At 59.7% G+C, this 27,405-nt stretch overlaps 2 protein-coding genes across 3 annotated transcripts in view; one reads left to right on the top strand and one right to left on the bottom strand.

The window, feature by feature from the left end:
- SHANK3 (SH3 and multiple ankyrin repeat domains 3) overlaps nt 1–13,720 on the top strand; it is a 324,463-nt gene extending 310,743 nt beyond the window's left edge. Inside the window, exon 26 of the mRNA XM_030472062.1 lies at nt 7,626–13,720. Coding sequence (XP_030327922.1) covers nt 7,626–8,169 — 544 coding nt within the window. The 3' untranslated portion in view covers nt 8,170–13,720. The remainder of the gene's footprint in view (nt 1–7,625) is intronic.
- Nucleotides 13,721–15,077: 1,357 nt separating this feature from the next.
- Nucleotides 15,078–26,910, bottom strand: MAPK8IP2 (mitogen-activated protein kinase 8 interacting protein 2). Of its 2 annotated transcripts, XM_030472080.1 has the most exons (13): nt 26,545–26,733; nt 22,849–22,954; nt 22,072–22,311; nt 20,597–20,699; nt 20,321–20,467; nt 18,128–20,194; nt 17,568–17,643; nt 17,276–17,448; nt 17,082–17,191; nt 16,866–16,985; nt 16,714–16,784; nt 16,423–16,521; nt 15,078–16,106 (listed from the first exon to the last, which is right to left on the bottom strand). In XM_030472080.1, the coding sequence occupies exons 1-13, from the start codon at nt 26,607–26,609 to the stop codon at nt 16,034–16,036; spliced, it is 3,450 nt and encodes a 1,149-aa protein (XP_030327940.1). In that variant the 5' UTR covers nt 26,610–26,733; the 3' UTR covers nt 15,078–16,033. The 2 variants fall into 2 exon arrangements, with proteins under 2 accessions (XP_030327940.1, XP_030327939.1); XM_030472079.1 differs by having other exon boundaries at nt 18,128–20,467; nt 26,545–26,910.
- Nucleotides 26,911–27,405: the final 495 nt, after the last annotated feature.

Below are 27,405 nucleotides of genomic sequence, written 5' to 3'. Positions count from 1 at the left end.
GACTCAGGAGGTCTGGAAGTACTTCACTTAGACGTAGAAACTAAAACCTCTTCCCTCCTTTTTCTGCAAAAAGAGAAGGTTCGCCTTGTACTATGGTGAGACCTGGATGCGGGAGGCAGGGGCTGTAACAAGTCCCTGGCGCAGCAGTGTGTCAGTGGTACACACACAGAATCATAGAGTCATCCCAGGTTGTGAGGGACCTCAAGGATCATCTGGTCCAACCTTTCTAGGCAAAGCATGACCTAGACTGGATGTCCCAGCACTCTGTCCAGCCAAATCTTAACAGTGTCCAGCGCTGGGGAGTCACCACTTCCCTGGGGAGACTGTTCCAGTGGCTGGTTGTTCTCATTGTTCTCATTGTGAAAAATGCCTTCAGGCAGGGAGGGTTGTCCTCTGTAGACTCATTCAATGCCCTGAGTATCTTCCACCTTTTCAGTCCTGGCACATGTGCACTCATCTGGAGACTGAAGTCTTTGTGCGCTGCCTATACAGTGGCTGAGCACCTCCAGTGACGTGCGAGGGACACTTTGGGTTCCTTTGCTTTCCCCAAACCAGATAAAAAATTACAAGTGGATTGGTCCTGGTTTGTTGTCTTACAGTAGTTGAGCACTGCGATGAGACCTGAGCAGGACACAGCATGCTCCAAAATGGAGATGCTTAGCTCAGGGGCTCTGTGTGTGTTCCACATGCCATTTTCTTCAGGAAGGCCAGCCGGGGCAGGCAGCGTTAAGAGTGGAAGTAGCTTGTCAGTGTTCATTGTGGAGAAGGGTTAATACAAGCAGGTATTCTATAGTAAGGTCCCATTTCATTGTATAGATTTATTAATTGTATGAAAACCACTGTGATTAATGAGAATCTCTGATCTGTAGAAAACATGAAGTTCTGGGGGATACTGAACTTAGAGAGGACAGTGAAGAGCTGGAAAGAAACCAGCCAAGCTCAATGAGTGACCTGCATGAGAGCAGGGAAAGTTCAGTGCTAAGTAAAGAGATGGGCAGCTGAGGGCAGAAGCTGATTCTGCGGGTCAGAGAGCGCAGTCCCCGTGAATTGTGCCCATCTGATGTTGGCCCTATTCTGAATGACTCCAGTGCACCACAGGCAGTGAGGAGTGAAAGCTGGTACTGCAGTGGTGTGGCTGGCAGGGATGTCAGGCACTGATGGTGCTGCAGGAATAGTTGCTGTTTTCTTGCTGTATGTGCACCAGAGAATCCCAGACTGGTTTGGGTTGGAAGGGATCTTAAAGCTCATCCAGTTCCAAGCCCCTGCCACAGGCAGGGACACTTTCCACTATAGCAGGTTGCTCCAAGCCCTGTCCAGCCTGGCCTTGAACACTGCCAGGGATGGGGCAGCCACAGCTTCTCATTTTGTGTCATCTGCACACAATGGATGTCATCTCTATTTGCTGAGGATGCTCTCTGCCAATCACCCAGGGATTTAATGAAGACGTTAAGAGGTATTGGCCCCAGTACCAACCCAGGCAGTTGTGTACCCCACAAGTCAACAGTCTCCAGCTGGACTTTGTGCTGCCGACCACAGCCCTTAGAGCTCACCATTTCAGCCAGTTCCTTATCAACCTAACCTTCCAATTGTCCTGTGCATGCTTCACCAATTTGTCGGTGAGGATGCTATGGGAGATGCTTTTGAAAGCCTTTCTAAGTCAAGATAAACAAAACTCATTGCTCGTCCCTCACCCACCAACCCAGTCATTTGGTGGCAGAAGACTGCCTGGCCAGGCAAGATTTCCCCTCTCTAAAGCCACGCTGTCTACCCCAGTTGCTTTCTTGTCCTCAGTATGTTTAGAGATGGCTTCCAGAATGATTTGCTCCATCATCTGCCCAGGGACTGATGTAGGCTGCACCACATTCCCTGGTCCTCCTTCAAACAGGAGTTGCTGTGGTGTTATGTGGCTGCTTTGCTGAGCACCTGGACAGCGCTGCAAGCCCAGACTGGCGTCGAGAGCGGGCCACTGCTTACCAAATATTAGCCTTAGACGTAAGCACGTTGTTTACTGCAACAACTCGATGGTCTGCAACAGGAGAAGAAAAGGGATTGCCCTCTGGATGGCGAGGTGCAGCTTTGCTGGAGGACTGGCACAAGGCGAAGCCCTTGCAGATACCCCCATAGTTCCTCCTGCCCAAAGCACCTCATGGCTCCCCTTTCACACTGCACCACAGGAGTCTGGAAGCTTCCCTGCCTGGTGCCATAGGGGCAGCTTTCCCAAACACCTGGTTAACGGGAGATCCCCTTGATCTCTTCGCACTCTCACTGACCATCTTCCTGAAGGGAACAGACCAGTCTGGTGAGCAACCTGCTGTAGTGGAAGGTGTCCCTGCCCATGGCAGAGGGTTGGAACTAGATGAGCTTTAAGGTCCCTTCCAACCCAAACCATTCTACGATTCTATGATTCTATGATCATGAGTGCTGCCCGTAGGTTCTGCATTTATTTCTGCTCAGGAGACTCCATACAGAACTGTAGCAGCCCTTAGAGGTACAAAATTCAGCAGTTCTCTCCTGGTTTGCTCATTCTTGTGTTCATCTGAAGATAAACTCTTCCAAAGTTTCTTCAGCTTCAGCAGCCCTCCAAACACTGGTGGAGTTTCTGCCTTCCATTCAGGAGGGACAGTACATTGGGTACAATTAACCCCACTTGTCTGCATCAGTTTGCAGTTGTTCCCTCACAGCATCCCTTTGTTTTTCTACTGTGAAAGAGGAGAACTCGGAAGTGCTAGATTTATCTTCCCTAATGAAAGCGCTGGCTGCATGAGCAGAGTCCTGAGGAACAGATGACAGCAGGAAATTAGACTGCCTTCAGCAAAAGCCCGTGTTCTCAGCAGTTCTTCAGATAAGCCTCGTGCACTGCTGGGCACCTCTCCCCCTGTGGGCTCTCTTTGTTGGGATAAGCTTATCCTCTCTTTGGATTCTTTAGCTGAGAGCCAGGAGCAGACTTCTTGCCAAAATTCAGCAGTTAAGGAAGAGCAGTGGGTTGGCAAATGGTGCCTGAGACCAGCCCATCAATCCCATAGAATCATAGATGTATATTATGGAATGGTTTGGGTTGGAAGGGACCTTAATGCTCATCCAGTCCCCTTCCTCGACCTGCTGGCCACCAAGAGAAAACTCATGTGAATGGAGCCTGTCAGCAGGCACCAGGGCATGGGCAGGGATGGGAGCCGCTTCCTTAACACTGTTCTCACTTGCAAAGCAGCCTGTGAGAGCATCCATCTCATGGCAGTGAGTTTGTCCTGTTTGGCAGTTGTGTTATATCCACAGTGACACGTAGCACGAGTGCTTCTGGTCTTTTTCTGGGGGCTGTTCAGAGATTTTCTTTTCTTTCTGCACTCCTCTCCCCTGTCCTTCCTTTTCACAGACAGTTCTCGGGCAATTCTGGAAGTCAAAATCTTTTCAAAACAGGAACTGTAGTGGTGTCATGTCATCTGGGCATGCACTGTTCTAGGCAGGGAGCCTCCAAGTGTCCATCTGCATTTCAAGCAAAGAAAGGATCAGTCCCCAACCCATCCCTAAAGCACAGCCTGGTCATAGATAGGCCATGCTCTGCACTGGAGCCTTTGGGTGCGCCGAGCTCTAGTGGAGAACCTCGAGAGCAGCCTCATGTCTCACTCATCAGCAGACGACAGTTGTTCATCGCAGGAGGTGAGTCCTTCACGCACTTCTAATGAATAGCAGTGGAGATGCTTTTGAAGGCCGAGATGAGCCAAGAGCCAAGAGTACAAAAGACTTCACCGAGCAAAAGCAAAGCATTTGTCTTTGGAGCAATGAGGAGCACGTTCCCTCTGTGGCTGGATTTGCCCTCGCCTTTGTTACTCCTGAAGAGATTCGGACTGAGCAAGTTCAGAGGAAAAATCCTCATCTATTAGTGACTCATTCAAGGAATCTGCTTTTTAAGCCCGTCAGTAAGTGTTCCCAGAAGGCTTAATTAGCTGTCCTACAAATCTCTTTCTTCGCTTAGAACTTCCATCAAGCTGGTGTGGTTTTGCTTGCGAGACTGCTTCCTGTGGAACCTCTTCTCCCTCTTTGCTGATTCCAGTCAGTTCCACCCATGTGCTGTGGTGCACAAATCAGGCCTTGGCTTCTGCATCTCAGAAGAGTAATTTTCCTGGGTGCACTGAAGAATCAATCCAGTCAACTGAACTACTGCTGATGCTGACACCCTGCAAGACCAAGCTGTATGCAACAGGGGCCGAGAGCTGCCAGAGCCTGGATTTTGTGTGTTCGGAGAAGACAAGCTTAAAGGCAGTCCTACAGCGGTGATGACAGCTGCTACGTCCCAACAACTCACAGAGCTTGTGGCACCCAGCAACCCCACTATCTCAGGGTTGCTGGTCTTCTAAGGCCCAGCTGGAGCACCTCCAGAAGTGGGAAGTGAAGCAAGCATTTCATAAAATCCCAGACAGGTTTGGGTTGAAGAGACCTTAAAGCTCCTCCAGTTCCAACCCCCTGCTACTGGCAGGGACACCTTCCACTAGAGCAGGTTGCTCCAAGCCCCATCCAACCTGGCCTTGATCACTGCCAGGGATGGGACAGCTTCTCTGGGCACCCTGTGCCAGCACCTCAGCATCCTCACAGGGAAGAACTTCTGCCTAAGCTCATTTCAGTCTCCCCTCTGGCAGGTTAAAGCCATTCCCCCTTGGCCTGTCCCTACAGGCCCTTGTCATAAGCCCCTCTCCAGGTTTCTTGTTGGCCTCCTTTAGGTATTGGAAGACTGTTAAACGGTCTCCCCTGAGCCTTCTCTTCTCTTAATTTTCTTATTAAGCTCCCCAGTTACATTGACTTGATGTTGCCTAAAGAAGTGGGCAACACCACCATGCTCGGGAAACCTGACAAAGACGAAGTCCTCAATAGCAGCATCCTGAGAGGTAGCAGCATTTGGCTTCAGCTTGGCTGCTGCTGGCTAGTGCGTGTCTCCATCAGTGTGTGTTCCTTGGGCAAAGTATGTGATACACCAACACTAATCTGGGACATCTGGTCTAGGTCATGCTTTGCCTAGAAGGGTTGGACCAGATGATTCTTGAGGTCCCTTCAACCTGGGATTCTGTGGTTCTGTAAACCTGCAATGAAGAAGAGCAGTGATCCAGGAAAACTCTCTAAGCAGATCTCATCACTGTATGTAATGTGTGAGTCTTCAGAAGAGTTCACATCCAGAAAAACTGACCTGGCTTCCGAGCAGGGTGGAGTGCCTGTGGCTGAATAATTGGACTGACAGCCCATAATGAGGTCAGCATCCAGAGCTGGACAGGACACCAGAGACTGTCTGCAGCATAACGCATGGTTGGCAGAACCACGCTGCTGAAGGTGTTGAGAGCCAATGGTACCTTGCCAACCGTGCACCACAGTGACGCATCCAGTGCTCTTCCGAGGACAACAGACCTACAGGTTACATCCACTGACCAGCTGTGCCCAGAAGGGTCTGCCATGACATCTCTGCCTCATTACTGTGAGGACTCTCAGCCCTGGAAGCTGATTTCTCACGTGTGGTTCCAGCAGCCCCATTTCCCAAGAGCAGGAATAGCCCATTTCCAGGCACTGTAAACCACCAAAAACAAAAACGAACCAGGGAGGCCTCACAGCACAGTCTGCATGAGACATGGGTCTGTGGGACCAACATCTCCACCGCTGGCAAGGCCCGTGATGCCAACAGCCTTTGGGCATCCACCCTGCGGTGAGGAGCACACTCGTGTAGGGCTGCTGCAGGTCTTGGTCTTGGTACCCCCTGGCCACATCTCTCTTCTCCTTTCACAGATTCCAACAGCACTTTCTCCTCTGTCCCACACTGCACAGGTTCAACAAGGCTTTGGCGCACCGGCTGCTGTGCCTGCAGCCATTCCTGTTCCCATTGACCTTTCTCCAACATAAGTGACCAGGACTGCTCAGAATTTCAGATGAAGTGTAGCAGTGTCTCCTGTGGCGATAGGATTGCATCTGTACCTCTGTGAGGAACCCCCCCTTAGATCTGGCAGTGCTGCTTCTGCCCTTCCATGGCCACGCTGGTGCCTCCCAGCCACTCCCTCTTGAGGTCCATGAATAGACCCACAACTTTCTCTCCATCTCTTCCAGCAGATCCTTTGCCAGCCTCTGAGCTGTACTTTGTACTGCTAATTCTTGTTCTGTTCTTGTGCCACACCCCTCAAGGTCATTCAGCTCTTCCCCTTCTGTACTGATGGAGCTTCCCAAATGTGATTCACCATCATGCTTCTTGATAACCCACTTGCTTTCTGTGCCAGGGTAGCAGGGAAATAAGTAAGATGAAGTGCGCCTGAGCCCACAGACTATGAACAGAACTTCATGTTCATATTCATGTTCAGCTCATCTTGTGGGAGCCATCTCTTTTGAAAATCACGAGTGCTTATTCATGTCCAGAAGTGTGGATCTTGTGTGGTGTGGCATCACTGGCAGTGGGTGTGTGCTGTTAACCGTAGCCCTTGGACTCTTGTTGCCAGCAACAGGTTTCCAGAGTGCCCATCTGTTCCAGGAAGGACCTGAGAGGGGAGAGCAGAGCTTGGAGGGTGGTGGGGAGCTGTGGTACTGATGAGGGCACCATGCAGGCAGCCCAGGGGACCGTGTGTTCAGTAACCAACATCCCATCCTGGAGCCAGGGAGCTGTAGTACTTGTATTTGATCGATTAGTTTGGAGGACGAGCATTGATTGACTCAAATGAGCGGTCGTGGACTGTTTAGCGAAGAGATAACTAGCCCAATCCCAGTGATGCCTCTTGACCCAGGGCTGCATAACCTTGAAGTAGCAGGGCCTTCCTCCCTTTCCTCCCTACTTACTATAGAATCACAGACTGGTTTGGGTTGGAAGGGACCTTAAAGCTCATCCAGTTCCAACCCCCTGCCACAGGCAGGGACACCTTGGGCTTAAACCACGACACCACTAGACCAGGTTGCTCCAAGCCCCATCCAACCTGGCCTTTAACGCTGCCAGAGATGGGGCAGTCACAGCTATTGACAGGACAGGAGCAGGCATCAACCCAGCACCAAGATGCTCAATCCACCTGTAGGGTTCTGCTGACAGCCAGAGACCAAGGGGCAGGTTGGACACATAGGGAATGTGCCAGAAGGTTCTCTCTTGTCCCAGGAAGGGGCGATGTGCTTGGAAGCACCGGTTTGCTCCAGGTCTGGGGCAGGACCTGAGACTATGCCGATGGTTGTGCATTAGCAAGAGGGTAGATGGGGGTCCCTGGTGGGAGTTGGGGCCAGTGGGCTTTGGTGCAGGTCTTCCAAAGCTTCTTGTTGCCCTGCAGGGGCAGGGCAAGGCGCATGGTCCTAGGCTGCAGCCAGTGTTTGTGTGCAGCCACGCTCCTCCCCAGTGGGTCTCAATGGGCTCTGGAGCCGTGGCAGTTAGGGCAGGTTTGGCCAGGAACTGGAGGTACTGGAGATGCTGGCTGGAACCTCTTTGACCCGCTCCAGAAGAGCTCTGGCAGGGCTGGCAAGGACATCTTGACTGGAGTGCTCCTTGCCGTGTCCCCTGAGTGCTGCAGAGCCCCCGTCCCCCCTGTCCCAGCCCTCCCCACGTATACTCTGTGTGTGTGCTCCTGTGTCAGGACCTCAGCCTCACCCCTGCCCTCTGCTCTCTCCTTTCTCTCGCTGTACCATTCTTTCTGCAGACTTTTCAGTAGTTTAGGAGAACTCAGCACCATTTCCCAGCGGAGCTCCGGGACCACCTACACAGTCCGACCTGGCAGTCGCTACCCCGTAACCCGACGTACCCCCAGCCCCGTGAAGCCGGCTCTGGATCGGACAGAGCCCCTCAGCACCGTTCGGCCCTACGGTCTGACCCCTCCCACCATCCTCAAATCTTCCAGCCTCTCCATCCCACACGAGCCCAAGGAGGTGCGCTTTGTGGTGAGGAGCGTGAGCGCCCGGAGCCGCTCCCCATCCCCGTCCCCCTCACCAGGGCCACCCCTGCACACCCTGCACCCGCCTCGGCCCTTCATGCAGAAACCCCTCCATCTCTGGAACAAGTACGACGTTGGGGACTGGCTGGAAAGCATCAATTTGGTGGAGCACCGAGACAAGTTTGAGGACCATGAAATAGAGGGCACGCACCTGCCTGCCCTCACCAAGGAGGACTTTGTGGAGTTGGGGGTGACCCGGGTTGGGCACCGGATGAACATTGAGCGGGCACTCAAGCAGCTGGTAGACAGCTGACCGTCCCCGGCAGCGCTGGCCTCTTCCAGAGCCACCGTGGGGAGGGGAGGGTGTTTCTACTAGACTAATAAAACCCACTTTGATTCTCTTTCTACTCTGAGCACTGCACTGAAGGGCGCGGAGCCAACAGGCTCCCACCCGCTCCCACACCGCCCCTGTGTGCCACGCACACGCCAACCCCCTGCTCGGCCCCGGCGACGCCTTCGGGACAAGGAATGTTGCATGAAATACATCCTCATTTCTGTTCCTCCCAGAGAGTCTGGCCTGTATATCGCTTGATGTGCTCTTCCCTATGGGCGTCGCTGGTGGCCGGCACGGCCGAGGTACCGCGTGCTGCCAAGCCCAGGCTCCCCATGGCCAACAGGCAGCACACGGTCGGGGTGGGCAGTGGGGCCAGGCCGGCGGCACCATGAGGAGCCGGACCCCGGCTTAGGGACAGGGTTCTGGTGGAGGCCAAGCGCTGTCTGCATTGCCTGGTGTGACAGGCAGGCAGGGGTATGGCAGGGTGGTGAGCGCACAGTGCGTGCCACTGCGCTGCGTCTCAGGCAGGTCGGGGTGGCCTATGGAGACCCCGAGCTGCTCGGAGCCGGCACAGCAGGTCAGGGGCTGCTGCAGGAGGCAGGCAGTGCTGGCTCGGCAGAGCAGGCAGGAGGCACCATGGCTGCAGTGGTGGCCCTGGTCCCACTGGGATCTGAGGCATCTGGCCGAGCCAGGTCATCCCACTGGTGCTCTTGATGGGAAGGGCTCCATCATGGAGAGGTCTTGGTGGCTGGGTGGACGCCTACAGTGACACCCAGACCTGCTCCCTCCTGTGCTGAGCTGCACCAGGAGCAGCCCAAAGAGTGATTCCCACCCAAGAGACACTAGCCCTGGACTCCGTGCTGCTGCTCTGCCGGTCATCCTCAGACACCCTGCTGAGAGAGGGACTGATACCGCATGGATAGAAGCATGTTTGGGGATGGCGGAGGGAGGCTGGTGGGGAATCCAGCAGAATACGCTATGCCAACCTTCAGTAGGGGGGTGGGGGGAGGGAGATGTTTTATTTCCTCTTGGTTTGGGGTCTTTGTTTCCAAGGGGGACACATTGATGGATAATATTTAATCTCCGTGCAGTTATATAGAGAGCAGCTGATGACCTACAAGAGATGATACTGAACTACAGGATTCCCACTCCATCCTAGTCATCCTTATTTTGCATCTTTTTAATCACCTATATATTTGAAAAGAGAGAACAAATATCTATATATCTATATCTATAGTTAGAGCCACCTGATTTTGTTATAGTTTTCCTAATCTCTATCTGTAGACGTGCTGAGACGCTGGGAGGCGGTGCCCACACCCCTCCCTGGGGCGCCCACGGCACCGGCTGTTTTTAGCGACTGAATGAATGTTAGAAGTCTTTTTAAAAAAGAAAAGAAACAAAAAAACAACCCCCAGCAGCTCCTTCCGGACACTTGGGATTTTAATGATTCAGAAACACAAAACTCAACTTGGGTTTTTGGGACACACCGAGTCTTCCACCCTCACCAAGGCAGAGACGTGGCAGCGGGTCCCTTGGCCATCACCACCATCACCACCATTGTGCCTAGCGCTCCGCTGCCAGCCTGGTCACCGGGGTCCCCCTGGGGCTGCTCCTCCGGAGCTGCCATGGGGGTCCAAGGGCCAGGCTGGAGACACCATGGGGTGGTGGTGCCATGGCCATGGGGGCACCAGGTCAAGCTGGGCTTGGCAGGACCCTCTCTGTCTTCCAGTGTCTTTGGAGGACCCAGGGTGACCCAGTCCAGCTGTGGCGCTGACAGAGGCGGCGTCCCTGTCCCCATTGTGGTGCCTGGTGCCCCACATGCCCTCTCCTCTCTGTGCCATCCCCCAGAGGTGACCAGGGCTCATCTAGCCAGCTCTGGAGGGGATGGCTTTGTCTTGGTGACTGGTGTTCCCAAAAAGCCAAGTCCCCCACAAAGGCATTAACTCTTCTGGTGCTAGAGGGAAGGACAAGGAGGTTCCTTCTGACCCTCACACATCTCCAAACCTTTACAACCTTCAGCCAGGGAAAAGGGCCAGGGTGGGGGTGGCAGCCCCTCCAGTGCACCAGACCCTCCCTGGGATGGGTCCTGGAATGCTCTGGTGCCGTCACCTTTTCCCTGAGCTCCTGCTGGGTGCGTGCCCAAGTGGCTCCATCCAGAACTCTCCGGAAGCCACCGGGCCTGTGGGTTCGGGGCCTCTCCACCTCCCCAGTTGCCATCCAGCAGCCCAGGGATGGTGAGAGCTGCTCCGAGATGGACTGGCGAGCAAACAGCCCGCGGTCTATGCCCCAGGGCACACCAGGCCTCAGGGCCCGTCACCCGGTGAGCCAAGAGGCGCCCGAATGGCAACAGCAGCCACCGTGTCTGCCTAACCCCTCCACTCACTTTACCTGCTGTGCCCGTTGCACCCCAGCCTGGCAGTGTCACCACTGCCCTGCATGACCCAGAGCAGGACGGGACATGGCAGACCTGGCCCTGCCCCTTCCACCTCCCTGCCCAGCTCATCACCCCTCTGCCAACCATGCACCACACCCCCTCCATCCACCCCACTGGGCCCCATCACGCACCTTCCTCATAGCTGGCACCTTCATCCCTCCTGCGCACCTCCCACCTTCATCCTCCTCATACCTGGCACCTTCATCCCTCCTGCGCACCTCCCACCTTCATCCTCCTCATACCTGGCACCTTCACGCATTGACTCCCCTTCACCAGCCCCTGCATGCCTCGCCTGCGTGCAGCAGCATGTGCAGCAGCATGTGCAGATACATGCGCAGCAGCACACACAGCCGCATGCACCCACTTATCACCCTCCAGTGCTCCAGCTCCTTTGCTTGCGCTTGGCATCACCATGCACTCTGCAGTCACGAGGGCTTGCTGGCATGGTCCTGCATGGGCCCACAGACATCCCATGCCACCAGCACAGTTGCTGCTCTCCTACTGCCGCCACTGCTGCAGCCACTGCTCTCATATCCCCCAGCCATGAACTGAACTCGCCGCTTGTCCCCTGTGACCAGGGCTCAGCTCTCCTGGCTGATGCAGCTTCTCCAGCTTCCTGCCTGGCAAAGCAGCACCAGCACATCCCAGGATGCCGTCGAGCATCTGGCTCTTCTGCATCCCTGCCTGGCTTCAGCCGTGGCTGCTGAATGCTTGCAGAGCCTGTGGTGATCCCACTCTGGCTGCAGGCTCTGTGTGCCCAAGGGCCAAGCCTCCGCACTGCCGATGGCTCATCTCCTGCCCGCCTGGCCAGCTTGTCCCACCACCGCCTATCACCTCCTCCCTGCTTTGCTTCATTCCCATCACACTGCTGGCTGCTTCCCCACCTCACCCGCAGGTAATGGAGACCCCAGCAGCCCTCGGAGACACCGGTGTCCTTTGGACACCCTGGAGGTCCTCGTGTCCCAGTGCAGCCCCACAGCCTGTCTGCCCCACGTGTCCCCTTGGGATGGTGGGTGGCTTTGCTGGATGCTGCCCTGAGGAGCCACCATGGCCCCTCAGCACGACCCTTGCTCCCGGCAGCACTGGTGGTGGAAGTGATGGTGTGAGCCTGAGTGCAGGCTGCCCGGCGGGTTCCCGCTGGGTCAACCAGGGTCTTGGCCCCTTCAGCAGCTGTTTTTGGGGCTACGAAAAGAGACCCACCTGCACCCGCCTCTTGCTGCAAGAGGTCAGAAGTCTGCAGAGTGAAACTTTTCTGCAGAAAGTTCGGTCTGGGACCAGGAAAGCTGGACGCCTTCTTGCCATTTCTTAGGAGCCCTCTTCTTCCTCCTCCTCCTTCTCCTCTTCCTTTTCCTCCTTCCCCCTCTCCCTGATCCCCTCTGCTGCCCTGATCCTCCTTGCAAGGGCTAGAAATGGTGGATGCACCCTCTGCCGTGGCAGAGCTGGCGGCTGTGTCGCCCTGTGTGCACCCCAGCTTCCGCCACCAAGCAGCTGCAGCCGTACCTGTGTTGGCGAACACTGCGTGTTCCCTCGGGAGCCGAGGGACACCACGGCTCGTCCCAGTCAGGCTTCACACGAAAGAAGGCAACTTCCAACCACACTGCCCAGGGGCTGCCAGGGGCTGCCGCAAACCTGCTCCCCTACACCAGCATCATCAGCTTCATCACCCTCCCACCAGCGCTGCACCCTCCCCATGTCCTCTGCACCCATGGCAGAGCCGGATGAGCGTGGGCTCAGGGCACTGGTAGCGGCACCATCCCCAGGCAGCACCAGGGTCACCGTCCTGTGCCCATCTGTACTCCTCGAGCCAACACTCCCCCATGCCACCGGCTCAGGGATGGCCATGTCCCACACACCTGCAGCACCCACGGTCAGGTCACTTGCCCCAGCAGCGCAGTGCCTTTACTGGGGATACAGGGTTGCCCAGTGGCTTTCGGACCTTGGGTGGCCCAATGGCCTTTGGAGCCTGGGTTGCCCAATGGCCAAAGGCCAAGGTCTTCTCCCATGGCCATTCCCACCCCCCAGCAGAACCGTGCCCCCGCTAATGCAGCTCCTGCTGCTTTACTTTGATTTTCTTGGCTGAAACGAAGCAGATTTCCCCAGTGTAGATAACGCTTCCCGGGCTCTGTATCTAGACTGGCCTCATTGGCATCTCTGCTCCAAACATCTCCAGACCCAGTGAGACATTTCATTTGGAAAAGCCATCGGGGAGAAGGCAGAGCGGGAGCGGGCAAGGAACCAACCCCACAAGCCTGCGGCCCTCGGCCGCGCTGTCCCAGTGGCGCCGGGACCGACCGCGCGGCGGTTACTGTGATTCTCATGGCTTCTCAATGACTTGGTTATCTTCTGTAAAAAGGGATCCACTCTTTTTTGGGGGGCTTTGAAGGGGTTTTTTTTAACAGTTGTTGGTATTTTTCCTTTGTCCAGACTAACGTTGTCACCAACCCTGTTCTCCATCAGCTCCTGTCTGTAATTCTGACTGTAAAAGAAGAGAAACCAAAACCCAATGCACTTTGTTCCTGGTGGTGAGGAGCTTCGCCAGCCAAACCCCATCTCCATCCAGCGACAAAGTGCGGCGTGGTTTTCCATCCTTCCTCCTGCGGTTTTCCATCCTTCCTCCCACAGTTTTCCATCCTTCCTCCTGCAGTTTTCCATCCTCCCTCCTGCGGTTTTCCGTCCGTCCGCGGTTTTCCTCCCTCTGGTCCGCCCGTGGGCAGCGCTCACTGCCGCATGCATGTGTCACCCGGGCGCACTCACACCCACTGCATGTGCACATACCGGCTCCCGCCCTCGCACGCGCGCGTGCGGCCGCACACACACACACACACGGCTCGAGCATCCACACTCTTGTTTCTCACCCTGACGGACTCACCTGTGGGTTTTTGTTCTGTTTTTAATTTTACAGGGTCAGTTTGACTTCACCCTTATTTTGTATGGATCTTTCGGAGGAGTTTTCTCCTTCTCCGGAGTCATGGAGGTGTAGCCATTCGCCTCCCACCCTTGACGTTGTGATACACATACCCCACAGAGATCTATGTTTCTTATATTATATTATTATTAATTATTATTATTATGTAATAAATTTATAAGAAAGCTCCATGTTGTTCCATGGTGTCTCTCAGCTCCAGCAGCCCCCAGACCAGGGCTGCCATCCAGGGATCCTCTGCCCCCCTCCATGGCGGATGCACAGGCACCACCAGACAAGTGGTGCATCACAGCCATGGAAAAGTGATGGTGTGAAACCAGCCATGATGGTCTGGGGGGATTGTGCCAGGGGCTACAGTCTCACGGGCTCCACCACACCCATGGGGCCCCAACACCCCTGGGAACTGCAGCCACCCACTGCAAGCAGTCAGCACTGGGGCCCCCTTCGTGTGGCACCAGGGAACCAAGTGCCAAGAGCTGAGGGAAGCTCATGAAGCCTCACTTGGTGCTGGCAGCTGCCAGTGAACCCGGACACCATGTTTGCCCTGGGTGAAACAGCGGCTGAGGGAGGAAGAAGGGCCCCAACACAACGGGATGTGGAGCTGTTGGAGCGAGTTCAGAGGAGGCCATGGAGATGCTGTGAGGGCTGGAGCAGCTCTGCTCTGGAGCCAGGCTGAGAGAGCTGGGCTGGGGCAGCCTGGAGAAGAGAAGGCTCCCGAAGGGGAGACCTTAAAGCAGCTCCAGTGCCTAAAGGGGCTCCAGGAAACCTGGAGAGGAGCTTTGGACAAGGGCCTGTAGGGACAGGACAAGAGGGGAATGGCTTTAACCTGCCAGAGGGGAGATGGAGATGAGCTCTGAGGCAGAAGCTCTTCCCTGTGAGGGTGCTGAGGTGCTGGCACAGGGTGCCCAGACAAGCTGTGGCTGCCCCATCCCTGGCAGTGCTCAAGGCCAGGTTGGACGGGGCTTGGAGCAACCTGCTCTAGTAGAAGGTGTCCTTGCCCGTGGCAGGTGGTTGGAGCTGGAGGAGCCTTAAGATCCCTCCCAACACAAATCAGTCTGGGATTCTATGAATTTCATTTGACACATTTGAAAACAGGATTTATGTCTCCAATCAAGGTGTTCAGGTACAACATCCCCACATTGATCCCCTGGAGCTTGGCAGCCCCTGTGCCATCCCCAAGCCTGACACTCCCATCTCTGTGCCCAGCAGCACTGCCACTGTGGTGGCACTAGCACCTTCACCATCATTGCCACCAGCATGGGCCGGGACCTCACACACATGCCAGGGTGTGCATGTGCCTACACCCTCTGTGCCCTGTGCCTCTTGCACACGCTCGTGCACCCCATGGGCCCTGTGCCTGTTGTGCACACACCCCTATTCAGCCTGCACCCCCTTCTCCTCCTGCATTCTCTGCTTATGCCCTGCTGCACCCCTGCCCTGGCAGCACCTTGCACTTGCACCCCCTTCTGCCCCCAAAAATCCCCCCCCAGCACCCATAAAGCTGGGTGCCTCGCAGCTCCAGCCTCGCAGTCACACCAAGCATATACTTTATTGAAAGACCAAGTGGGTGATGACAAGGCGGTGAGGGGAGAGAACCTGGAACCAGGGTTTGGGCAAGTGGCAGCTGCTCAGGGCTCCTCCTGGTCTTGGAGTTAGGAGATAAATACCGGGACATCGAGCGCGTGGAGTCACCGTCACATTGAGCGCTGGGCGGATGGACACATGGGGCCAGCAAGCAAAGGAAACCACCACCAGGCACAGCAGCAAGGGGCGAGGGTGGCCACCGGCCCTCTGCCACACTGGCCAGGCTCCAGCACCGCCCTGAGCCTGCCTCTCGCTGGGTGAGTACAGCCCAAGCAGGGGGTCCTGTGCCCCATGGGCGGTGGGATAGTGGTGGGCAGGGGCTGGGGGCACTGGTGGAGGGACTGGGGCAGGAGGGGCTATACCAGGGTCCCCCCACAGGTCATGGAGGGGCTGGGGCTGTTCTTGGGGGGCTGTTCCAGGGGTGGGAGGTGCCGCTGCTGCTATGCAGGGGGACAGCATGGACAGGGGGGGTTCATGGCTGGAGATGCTCACCCCAGCCCCCCCCATAATCCCCTCCAAGCCCCATTCACCCCCTTGAATCCCCCCAACCCCATTCACCCCCAGTGTCTCCATCCCTGCGGCGGGGGCACAGCTCGTCCCTGCTCTTGTGGCCCCCCCCGGGCTGGCTTCACTCATGCAGGGGGGCCAGCTTCTCCCCCAGCGCCGCAGCTTGGCTGCAGCACCCCCGTGGCTGGGGTGGTGCTGGAGGCACCCCCGACACCCAGCCGTGGTGGACAGCTGGGCCCCCAGCCCCCCGAGAAGCAGTGAGGATGTGGGGGGAGCCCATGGGGCTGGAGCATGTGCGGGGGGGGCCAAGGCAACTGGTTGGGGGTCAGACAGAGTCTCTGGCCGTCTGTGGGGCTGAGGGGGGGGCGGAAGCAGGAAAGGCAGCAGCTGCCCCCTTACTCCAGGTAGATGTCTTCTGTGGGGCAGGCGTACTCCAGGTGCTCCTGGTAATATTCCTGAAACGCTCGGCTGTGAGGATGGGAACAATGGGGGAGCTCAGGGATGCACTGGGGCCTGGACCTCAGCTCCACAACTGCCTGCACCCCAACCCCCTGCACCCCCAGGTCCCCTGTATCCATACCTGCTGCATCCCTAGACCCCCTGCACCCCCAGCACTGGCGTGGCCAGACCAGATGCACCATGACCCTGGCAACCAGACCCCCTGCACACCCAGCACCATAACCCACCACACCTCCAGCCCCAGTGCAGCCAGCTTCCTGCACCCAGACCCCCAGCACCCCCAGCCACACTACACCCCACGCAGCTGCCCCCATTCCCATCTTACCCGACGCACTCGGCCACGTGCCGCATGGATTCCTGGGAGACGAATACGTGGCAGGCAAAGCGGCTCAGCACCGGGTGCTTGGTGATGAACCCGAAGTAACTGCAGTGGGGAAGCAGGGTGAGGCGGGGACACCCCACGCCTGCCCCTTAGGAGGCACTGGGACAACCCCACTGGGATGGAATGGGGCAGGGGGACTCCGTGTGGCACCGCAGGAGTGTGGGTGCCACAGGAAGGGGATGAAGGGGGGTCCACTGGGGCTGGCTGCCCAGGGCGCGGCTATGGGGGTCTCACCAGCTGTTCCGGGGGTGGCACCCACAGAAGGAGATGTTCTTCATCTGAAAGAAGTGGCTGCAGCGCTCAAACTGCAAGAGAGAAGCCACCAAGGTGTGGGTGCCCTGCTCAGGCACAGGGGCTGCTTGGCGCCCTGCGGCCGTGCACCTCACCTCCTCGTCCCGGCTGTACTCAGTGACGGTCAGAATGAGCTTGATGCCCTGCAGCGTGATCTCCAGGTCACAGCTGGCCGGCGGGCGCAGATGCACCGTCAGCTTCCTAGTGGTGGCAATCTGGGGGTGCAGGGTGAGGGGCATGAGGCTGAGGTCCCGCCGACATGGGGAGCCGGGGGTCATGCCGCCGCCACTGTCACCCGCCCTGGGGCTCACCTTCTGCATGGCGGCACAGAGGATGCCATTGCCCTGGTGGTACGGCACCTCCACTGAGCCCAGGAACTGCACGTTAAACCGCTCCACCCAACACGGGTTCCTCTTGAGGCCTGCATGGCGAGATGGAACTAGGAGATGGCGCCCTAAGACCCTCATGTCCCCCAACATCCCCCACAGCCCCTGCAGGATCCTACCAATGGCATCCCTGGCTTGGCCAATGACCTCGTGGGCGTAGAAGGCTGGGAAGATGCCCCTCTCCCCTGTCCGCATGTTGTAGCCCCGGTACCAGTAGTCATCCTCCTCCAACTCCACCAGGATGGGGTCGTCCACATCCAGCTCCAGCTCATCCTCGTGGCGTGGGATAAACCTGGGGGAAGCACAGTGGAAAGGAGGATGTGAGCAGGGGGCAGAGCCACAGAAGAGAGGGTCCTGAAGGCCCCCACGGTGCCCGTGCCCATCACCAGAGTGTCTGGGCTCGCTGCTCACCTGAAGACAGCCCGGTGGGTTTGCTCCCGCTCCTCCCCATTCACCATGCAGGAGAACAGCCCGAAGGACTCTGTGCCTGCAGAGGAGGAGCAGCAGGCTGCCATGGGGCCAGGGGGCAGCTCCCACCCCATGGCATGGGAGGCATCCCTACCTCTGCCCAACCTGGGGGGCTGCAGCAACCTCATGGTGACAGGGGCAGACCGGCCATCACTCATAGGCTCAGGCTTTTTCCTGGGGGGTCCCACCTGAGCCCCCCACCTGCAGCCCAGGGTGGAGGACCCCATGGGGCAAAGGGAAGTTGGGGATCAGCCACCCAGAGAAACCTTGTGGCCCCATGGCAGAGAGCCCACGGCCCTTGGGTCGAGCCCCACACCCCCTGCAGCTGCCCTGCCCCACCTCCCGCGCCATGCCATGTTGTGCCACGCAGGGATGATGCCATGGCCAGGAGAGCTGAGGCAAGATGGTGCAGGGCAGCCAGCGTGCCAACAGCACGCAGAGCAGCCCAGGACACCATGGCATGGCATGGCACAGTGTGGCACAGCATGGCACACATCACTTACTGGAGGAGCGGGAGGTGCTGTTGACAAAGACGTTGAGGAACTTCTTGGAGAACTGCAGGTCAGCCTCGGGGGACGAGTCCTCGGACGAGCTGTGGCCATCGGGGGCCACCAGCCCGTCCCTGAAGGCCGCCTCGTCCTCCAGGTCGCAGCGGTCGCAGGCACGGAGCAGGTCGCTGTCGTCACTCAGTACCGAGGTGCAGCGCCTCAGGCTCACCAGCTCCAGCTGCGTGTGCTCATCCACCACCAGCGTGTACTTCACAGAGTCATAGGCCAGGGACTCGTCCAGTGCCCGCGGCTCCAGCGCCCCGGGGTCCAGTGGCAGTGGGTCCTCGGCAAAGGGCGAGCCCTTCAGGTAGGGTCCCTCGTCCTCGTCCGTAGAGTAGGCCATGGTGAAGCCGCGGTTGGTCTTGGCAGTGGAGACATCCAGGTCGGGTGGGCCGGCACTGGGGCTCTGCCCCCGGGTTACTAACCGGATGTCATCAATCATGTCATCGGCCTCCAGCACACCCGAGTCCAGGTCCCTCTCGATGGCCCAGTCCCCTGGGCTGGCGGCCAGCGATGTCGTAGCAGGGTGCTGCTCCCTGGTGCCAGGCGAGGTGCATCGAGGGCTGTGGCAGCCAAAGGTGGCCAGGACCTCAGAGGAGCCCAACCTGTCAAGGGTGACAGGGCGCCCCGGGAAGACAGGTGCAATGGTGTCGTTGGTGGGGTTGCTCAGGAAGAGGAAGGGCCCTGTGTCATCGGCAGGCAGCTCTGGCACCGGCTCTGTCGTGGTGGCAGCCAGAGCCCGCTCGTCATCCTCAGCACGCTGCAGGGAGCTGCGCAGCGTCTCCATGTCCACCAGCTCAATGGCGCGCTGGCAGTGGGGCAGCGCGGCTGTGTCCCCCGGGGAGGCCTGTGAGCTGGGGTCCCCGTCCAGTGCCTCGCTCAGGATCTCAGGCTCCAGGTCGGAGGCTGGGGAGATGGTGTCGCAGAGTGAGTGGGCCTGCTGGAAGCACTCGTCGGGGCACTTGATGGGGTAAGAGCCCTCCGAGATCATCTTGTTGACGAGGTTGCTGAGCAGCCACGGCGAGTCTGAGTCCTCACTCAGGTCGGGCTCCGACTCTGAGTCGGAGTCGTACTCACTGTTGTCATCCTCATCTGCCTCGGGCATCAGCTTAGGCCCCACAGGCAGGTAGAAGGAGCGTCGGATGCTCTCCAAGCTGTGGTCTGGGTCAATCTTCAGGTCCAGGGGGCTGGAGGTGGAGACATCAGTCTGGCCGGCAGGCACGGAGGAGTCCTCTGGGTTCAGGCTGTCATAGTAGCCCTCCATTTTCAGCTCAGCCAGGCTCTCCCGCCGCACCACGCCGTGCTCTGGGATCTCCCTCTCCAGGGTCTCCTCCTCCTCCTTGCCCTTGTCCAGCAGCAGGGAGTCCTTAATGCCCATCAAGCCAGGGGCCTCCAGCTCTGTCTCCAGCTCAGCCTCCGAGGTGGGCGAACTGGCCTCCTCAATGGAGTTGGTGAGGTGGGAGGACCTGCCACTGCTGCTGTCACTGCTCAGGTCCAGCTCCGTCTCTGAGATGGAGGAGATCATGTTGCTGACCAGGCGCCCACCGGCGAAGGCCGCCTCGATCTCCCCCTCCACGTCTGAGTCGGAGCCAGGTGAGCTCAGGTCTTCTCCGTGCCGGCCGCCGGGCAGGAAGGGTTTGGTGGTCCTGCTGGTGAGGTCAGCCTCGATGCCGGGGTCCGAGGAGGGTGACGTGGTCTCTGAGGAGCCTGAGGGGTGCCCGCGCACACTGGCGGCCCGGCCAGATTGGGCGCCCTCCCCATCGGAGCTGAGCGCCTCCGCCGGCCCCACAGTGCACACGTAGGCACTGGAGCACCCGTCGTGTCGCTCGGCCACAGCCACTGGCTCCTCCTGCAGCTGTGGGGAGCTGGGCTGCTGGTGGGGGGCTGTGGGGAACCCCGGGCTCCCCCCTTCGCCAGGCACCGGCCTCTCCCAGGCACCGGACGCTTGGTGCCTTGGCGGGACGCGGTGGCCATCGGCGAGCAATGGCGAGACTGCGGCGGGGCTGGGAGGAGCCGCAGGCCCTGTTGGAGAGAGACACTGATAAGGGGGCAGCTGGTGGAGGCGCGACGGGGAGTGCGGAGCTCGGAGCGCAGCAGAGATGAGATTCATGTTATGATCTGCCCCAGCTCTTGGGGGCGATGGGTTACCATGTGCCAGGGACTCGTGGCTGTTGCCTTGCGAGTCCAAGGGGTTGGGCTGCAGTGGGGCGGGGGCCTGCCCAGCCCCTGCGCTCGGCCCCTTCGGGCTTTCCGGGCAGGGTCCCTCTTGGATGCAGGCGTGGGGGGACGAGTGTCCTGCAAGGGAGGAAAGCAGACCCCAGTGTCAGCCGTGTGAGAACCCTGCTGGGCTCCAACCAAAGGGGCTGTGGGACCCCCAGGCAGGAGGGTCCCCCGCTCCGGGACCCCATTGCTATCAGCACTCACCAGTGTGTGAGGAAGAGGAGGAGGAGGAGGAGTGGAGAAGGGCATCCTGCCAGCTGGTGCGGTGAGCGGGCGGCGGGAAGCTGCCGTTGTTGTTTAGGGAGTCCTAGGGGAAGAGCAGAGCCATAGTCAGGGGTGAGCCCTGGGGACGTTTGGGGACCCAGGGGCACCAAACACATCCAGACCACCCCGGGAACGCCCCTCAACACGGTTTGGTGCTCCCCACCAGCTTGGCAGCGCCAGGGCCACGTACCCAGGGATTTATCTGGATTAGGGCCATGACATCCCCAGCTCCCCTGCCCAGCCAGAGCAGGACCATGGGATGGCACACCGCCCATCCCCATGAGTGACACTGTGCAGGGGACTGGTGCTGACCCCCACCATGAGGGTCTGCTGTGCCATGTGCCCCCAAAAGCAGATCCTGACCCCAGTGAGCAGGACCCCAAAGAGCCACCAGCCCAGGAGCCAGCAGGGCGAGGACTGCCCATCTGGCATGGCGATGGCTGTGGATTAGTCCTGGCGGGAAGCGCAGGCAGAGATAATCCCACTGAGCAGGAGATTAGGGAGTGGTGCTGGCACCATGTGCAATGGGATATGCACCAGCATGGCAGTAGGGGACAGGAATGGGTGCTGGGGAGATGGCAATGGGTACTGGGGGGGATGGCACCCAAAGGCCAGGGTTGTGCCTCCTCCTGGAGCCAGTGCACATGAATCAGAGCTGGGATTACCAGGATTTGCACCCTGGGAGCACCAATGGGGACCGAATCTGGCCATTGCTGGGGACTCTGCTCACATCAGAGGGACAATGAACCAGGGTGGCTGGTGCTGCTGCAGCAGGTTGGGGCTGGCAGCCCCCTGACACCCTCCAGCCCCTCGCAGGAGGGGGTCCAAGAATCCCGAAATCCCCCCTCGGCACCATGGCAACACAGCCGGATGCAGGCAGCACCGTGAGCACTGTGCATGGCTGCCCACGCACTGCAGTGGGGCGGCAGCTCGGGGCTGGCACCACTCACGCGTGTGACGGGGACACGGGGACACCCCTGCAGAGCCACATGCCTGCAGGGACCCCCCTGAGCCCAGGGATGGAGGAGGAGGGACATGACGCGCACCAGCACCCATGCACATGCACATGTGCAATGCATGGGGCCCACAGCACTGAGACATCCCAGGCACCCCCCGGCCCCGCACATGGGGATGGAGCCCGCAAAGCTTCCCAGACTCCTCAGTCCAGGGTCTGGCATGGGCTTTCAGGGTCCCCTGAGCACTCCACAGACCCGTCCCCAATGTTCCCACCTCAGTCCCACCATGGCAGAGCTGGAACCAGCAGCGTCTCTGCCCCCTGGTGCTCCCCGCTCTGGGGCAGAGCCCAACCCCATGGGTCCCTCCCCACAATGCACCCCACAAAGTCCCTGCTGCTCCTCCACCAGCCTTACAGGGGGGGGACAGGGACAGAGCCCCCCCAGCCACCCCTTCCTCACCTGTGTGCCTGGGGCCATCAGGTTGAGGGTGGTGGGTCGGTGCTTCTGTGTCTCCTCCAGGCTGGGTGAGGGGATAGGTGAGGCCAAAGGGGACGGTGGAGCTTCCAGCTCATTGCCCTCCTCCTCCTCTTCCTCCTCTTCCTCCTCCTCGTTGTCGTCAATCATCTCAAACTCCTGGAAGTCATCCTGGAAGGTGCAGACCGGATGCGGCTGCTCGCCGCGCTCCAGCACCAGGCAGTCCTGGGGATGTGGCACAGGGTTAGCAGCCACCGGGCTCGTGCTGGCAACCATGGCCACCACCCCAGCCACAGCCACCACGGAACATCCCTCCCAGCACTGGGCTGGCAGTGCCTTTGCTCCTGCACAGCAGCAAGGTCTCCAAGAGGAATGTGCCCTATGTCAGGCACCAGGGACCCCCTATCTCTGCCAGCACCCTACCTGTCCCAGCCCCAACACCCAGCGCCTCATGCCACCCAGTGCCAGGCAGAGCTGGGGAAGAGCTCAGTAAGCGGGAGAGATTGGAGCCACTAGAACCACCAAATTGCAGTGGTTGGTGGAGCCAGCGTGGGTCTGGCTGCTGAGCCACCCATGTGCCCCATGGAGCTCACCAGTGGTGGCGGGAGGCCCCAGGGTGCCTAGGCTCAGACCCCTGCAGCACATCCCCTTGGGGCCCTGGTACACCCATTCCAGTAAGGGACAATGCCCCTGCCCAGTCCCCACCACAGCTCTGTGCAGAGTGGTGGCCCCGGGGGACACTCAGCCCCACAGCTCCTGCACCTTCTCATAGTGGTCCGAGTCGTAGTTCAGCCCAATGCCGCAGTCATCTGTGATCTCCGATAGGTCCTCGTCATCAAACTCCTCCAAACTGATGTCCTGGGGGGGCCTGGGGAGAGGGGACATGCTGGAGTCACCCCATCACCCCAGAGCTCTGGCCAAGCCAATGCAGCACACCATGGCCAGGGGGTGCAGGGCCTGGGGGCCATCCCCACATGGGGAACCAGGCGAGGCCAGAGGCGCCAAGGAGGATGATGGGTGCATCGGTGCACAGGGTGCTGCTCTCAGCACTGTGCTCCCTCCTGCCCAATGTGAGAGCCCAGCACGGCCCATGGCCACCCCACCACAGTTGCCCCTGACTGGGCAGAGGTGCTGAGGCCACTGCCATGGTGGGCAGCACTGTCTTCCCAAATTCCCTGCAAAATCCCTCGAGCAAAACCCGAGGCACACGCTGGGGTCCCAGCAGTCAGGGAAACCAAACTGAGCCGATCCTGTCAGGAACAACGGGGGAGTCATGGAAACCAGCGGTTTCTGCAGGGAAAGGGTGAAAATAAAGAAAAATCAGAAAAATACAATAACTCCTGGCAGGATTCGGTGTCAGGAAACGGAAACCAGACAATTGCAGTGGCTTTGTAAGGCGGGAGGTGCAGTGGCACCCTGGCGCTGGTGGGGACCCTTTGCCCACCCCTGGGGACACCCAGGGACACCCCCCAGCCTTGCCCCACGGGAGCGTGGCAGCACCCAGTGGGGCACCTCCAGTGGGGACAAGGCTGGGGTCGCACTGGGGTCCTGTTGGGGTATCATTTGAGCTCATAAGGGTCTCACTGGGGTTCCATTGAGGTCCCATTGGGGTCCTGTTGGGGTCTCACTGGGTTCTCATTTGGATCTCATTGGGGTCTCATTTGGGCTCATAAGGGGTCTCACTGAGGTCCCACTGGGGCTCATAAGGGTCTCATTAGGGCTCAGTCCTAGCACCCAGTTGGCAGCGGAGCCCCTCATCGGGGGTCTTACAGCCATGGCTGCCTTCAGAGCTGCCCCACTCCCTGCCTTTGCCCCCAAAACCCCCTCCCAGCCTGTCACTCAGCCTCTCACCCAGCACTTCCTCCCCTTTCCCAGGGAGAACGATTCCCCCTAATCACATAATTCCCAGAAGTAGGGCACTGAGGCTGCATCAAATATCCACAGATTTGTGGCAAAAGCAACAGAGCCAGTGGTGGGACCACGACCTGCAGTGCTGCACGGGGCTGTGCCAGACCCCAGGCCCAGCCAGGGTTGGGGGAGCCCCAGGGCAGTGAGAGCAGAGCTCTGGGGGTTCAGCGGTCTCCCACCCCAGCCCTCATCCTATCTGAGAGGAAACACACCATAGGACAGCATGGCATAGCACGGCATGGTACAAATGGGCTGGGGTCTCTGCCCCACACTGGGGTCCTGCCTGCTGGTGTGCAGGCTTGGGCTTGCCAGGGACAGTGTCCCCCTCATTGGAGAGCAACCGAGAGCCGCCACAAACCATGACTGAGATTTCTAGGTAACAGCACTCCTGAGCTGGGGCTGCCACAGTGGAATGGGGCTGCCACAGCAGGATGGGGTTGCCATGATGGGATGGGGCTGCCATAATGGAAAGGGGTTGCCACGGTGGGAAGGGGCTGCCATGATGGGATTGAGGCCACCAGCAAGAGCATCCTGGCCCTACAGTGTCCTGAGGGGACCCTTGGGGACACTGGCCATGGCCCTGCTGCAGTGAAGAAGAGGTAGCCCCACCACTGTGGGTGCAGGGATGCAGCAATGGGCACCCAGACACACAAGTGCTGTGCAGCAGGCAAGAAGGACAGTGTCTATCCCTGTGATGGGTGCACCAGACACTGCAGCCAGGGCGATGGGGAGCAGTCAAGTGAGGGTCCAGAGCTGAAGTGGAACCAGGGTGGTGGACTGGGGAGGGGGGGAGCTGGCCTCAATCAGGAGAGGGCTGGAGATGGACCACAAAAGGGTCCCAACATCACCCACCCTAGGGTGCAGGGAGCCCTATAGCGAGTCTATAGCAGGTCTATAAGGGATCTATGGGGGGACAGGCATGGGGAGCAGGGTGTCGGGGTGTCTGCCCAGGGCTGCCGGAGCCGGGCTTCCCAGCGCAGCAGTGACTGCCGAGCAGGCCACCAGAGATTGGATTTCCTCCTTGTTTCCAGAGCAGCTCCCTGGACAGTTTGTCCTGGCAGCAACGGTTCTGCAGCGGCTTCTCCCGCGAGGATGGGCCAGGGATGTGTGCCCAGGGCTGGGCAGAAGCTGCAGGGAGCTCAGGGCTGAGTGTCCCCCACCCCAAACCAGTGACCAGCACCGAGGCTCCCATGGTTGGACCTTGCCCTCACTGGGAAGCAAGAGCTGCCCATGCCAAGGCCCCGCCACGGCACCAGGGCCCTCCCACACCTATCCCTCCAGTTGATCCCACCAAGCCCTGAGCTGGACACAACCTCCCCCCTCAGAAGGGGCACCTCCCGGATCCAATGCTGGCAACAGCTGGGGCTTCACACCCCTGAACCGGGCACCCATAGGTGCTCACTGGGACACGGGTGCACTCGCAATCCCTGGGGATGTGACCCAGTTCCAGCGCCCACTCCCCCAGGGCAGAGGACACGAGGGGTCTGGGCCAGGGTGGGGGTCCCTGAGGGGGCTCTGGCCTCACTGTCCCCCAGTGGGACACGGGCCCAGCCCAAGCCTCTGCTGCAGCAAAAGGCAGGGACAGGACTTGCTGAGGCCAGCCCTGACCCCACACTGGGGGGTGGATGGGAAGCACGGTGAGGGGGACACCTCTGAGACACCCCAAAAACTGCTGGGCCTGGGCGAGAGGCAGGACGAAGCCGAGCAGAGGCCGTGTCCTCCATCCTGTATCCCGGTATGCTGGGGTCCTGCTGTGTGGCGTGGCTGGGGAGGGGGTGCCAGGGAAATGGGGGAATGCCGGGAAAAGGGGGGATGCCAGGGAAAGGGGGGATACTCAGGGAAAGGGGGCAGCCTGAAGAAGGCAGGCAGCCCTTGAAAGGGGGAGGGGGGGTAGCCCTGGGAGCAGCCATGAGACCTCCCCAGCAGAGGCCAAACCAGCCAAGGGCACATCCCGCATTCTGCTCCCGGCTCCATCGCCCCGCAGCTCTCGCACCCCCATGTCCGTGTTCCCCCCCATCCACTGCCATCTCCCCATTCCCATCCCGCTGCAGGGACCCCTAGCCCCGCACCCCCCCGCACTCCCACTCCAAGGGGTCCCGCCAAGGTCAGGCGAGGTGCGGGGAATGGGGAGGGTGAACCCCGCCGAGCCCCGGCCCTCCCCGCTGCGGTGGTCACCCCCGGGGCCCGCTCCCGGTGTAGGTATCCGGTGTCCCCGGGAGAGACAAAGAGGCGGCGGCTCCACCGCAGCGGCGGGATGCGGGGGGGACACACGCACACAGCGGGGGGACCTCCAGCACCCCCCGCCCGGAGGGAGCGACGGGTGATGGCGGGGGGGGGGCTGCGCCGGCGGCTGCTGCGTCGTTAATCCCGGGACGGAGCCTGCGCGGCTCCGGTATCCCAAGGTGAACGGGCCCGGCGGGGGGGCGGCGCGGGCCTGGGACCCCCCCTCCCCGCCGCTGCCAAGGGCGGTGCACCGGGAAGGGTAGCCCCGGCACCGTTGTGCCCCGCACCGGAGCCCCCCCCCCCCGTCCCGGTGCGGTCGGTTCCCACCTGCAGCCAGGCGGGGAGAGCGAGTGGAAGGTGGAGAGCGAGAACATCTCGGCGCGATCCGCCATCTTCTCCCGGCCGGGGCTGCGCCGGACTGCGGAGGAGCGCGGGGGGGGGCGCGGGGCGAGCGCGGGGGGAGCGGCGGGAGCGCGGCCGGGCGGGGCGCGGGGGCGGCGGGAGCGCGCGGGGGGCGGGGCCAGAGAGAGGGAGGGGCCGGGGGGCATTGGGGGTATGAAAGGGTATTGGGGGGGCGGGATGTATGGGGGGCGGGATGTATGGGGAGGGGTTGGGGGGTGGGTAGGAAGGTGGTATAGGGAGTGGTAGGGGGAGTATAGGCGGGGGGGAGGGATGTATAGGGAGGGAGCTATTGGAGGGGGTATGGGGAGGTAAAGGGGTGGTATAGAGAGTGGTACGGGGTGTACGGGGGGCGGGATGTATGGGAGGTATTGGGATTCTAGAGGAGCATAGGTCGGGGGGAGCGGCGCGGGTATAAGGATTGGAACGGGGGTTATGGAGGAGGCGGAATGTATAGGGAGGGGGGTATTGGGGGAGTAGGGGGTAGTGTAGGCGGGGGGGCTGTCTAGAGGGGAGGAGGGGCTGTGGGGGGGAGCAAGGGGGCTATGGGTGGGAAGGGATGTATAGGGAGGGGTCTACTGAGGGGGTATGAGGAAGTAAAGTGGTGGTATAGGGTGGGATGGGGGGTATTGGGGCACAGGGGGTGGTATAGGCGGGGGGGCTGTCTATAGGGGAGAGGGGGCCGGAAGAGGGTGATGGCTGGACATGGAGGGGGCGGGAGGCTGTGAGGGACGGGGCCGTATAGGGGCGGTAAGGAGGGCGAAGGGGGGTCTGCACAAGGCTCGGAGC

This window comes from Strigops habroptila, chromosome 3 (assembly GCF_004027225.2).
Source record: "Strigops habroptila isolate Jane chromosome 3, bStrHab1.2.pri, whole genome shotgun sequence".
Lineage (NCBI taxonomy): Eukaryota > Metazoa > Chordata > Aves > Psittaciformes > Psittacidae > Strigops > Strigops habroptila.
This window is presented reverse-complemented; position numbering and strand designations above follow the sequence as displayed.

Coding starts and splice junctions, on each gene's coding strand:
- MAPK8IP2 (XM_030472079.1), bottom strand. CDS start 26,765: ATGCCCCCCGGCCCCTCCCTCTCTCTGGCCCCGCCCCCCGCGCGCTCC. Junction 20,468..20,596: donor CTCCTCTTCCTCACACACTG/GTGAGTGCTGAT, acceptor CCTCCCTTGCAG/GACACTCGTCCCCCCACGCC. Junction 16,986..17,081: donor TCTGTGCCGCCATGCAGAAG/GTGAGCCCCAGG, acceptor CTGCACCCCCAG/ATTGCCACCACTAGGAAGCT.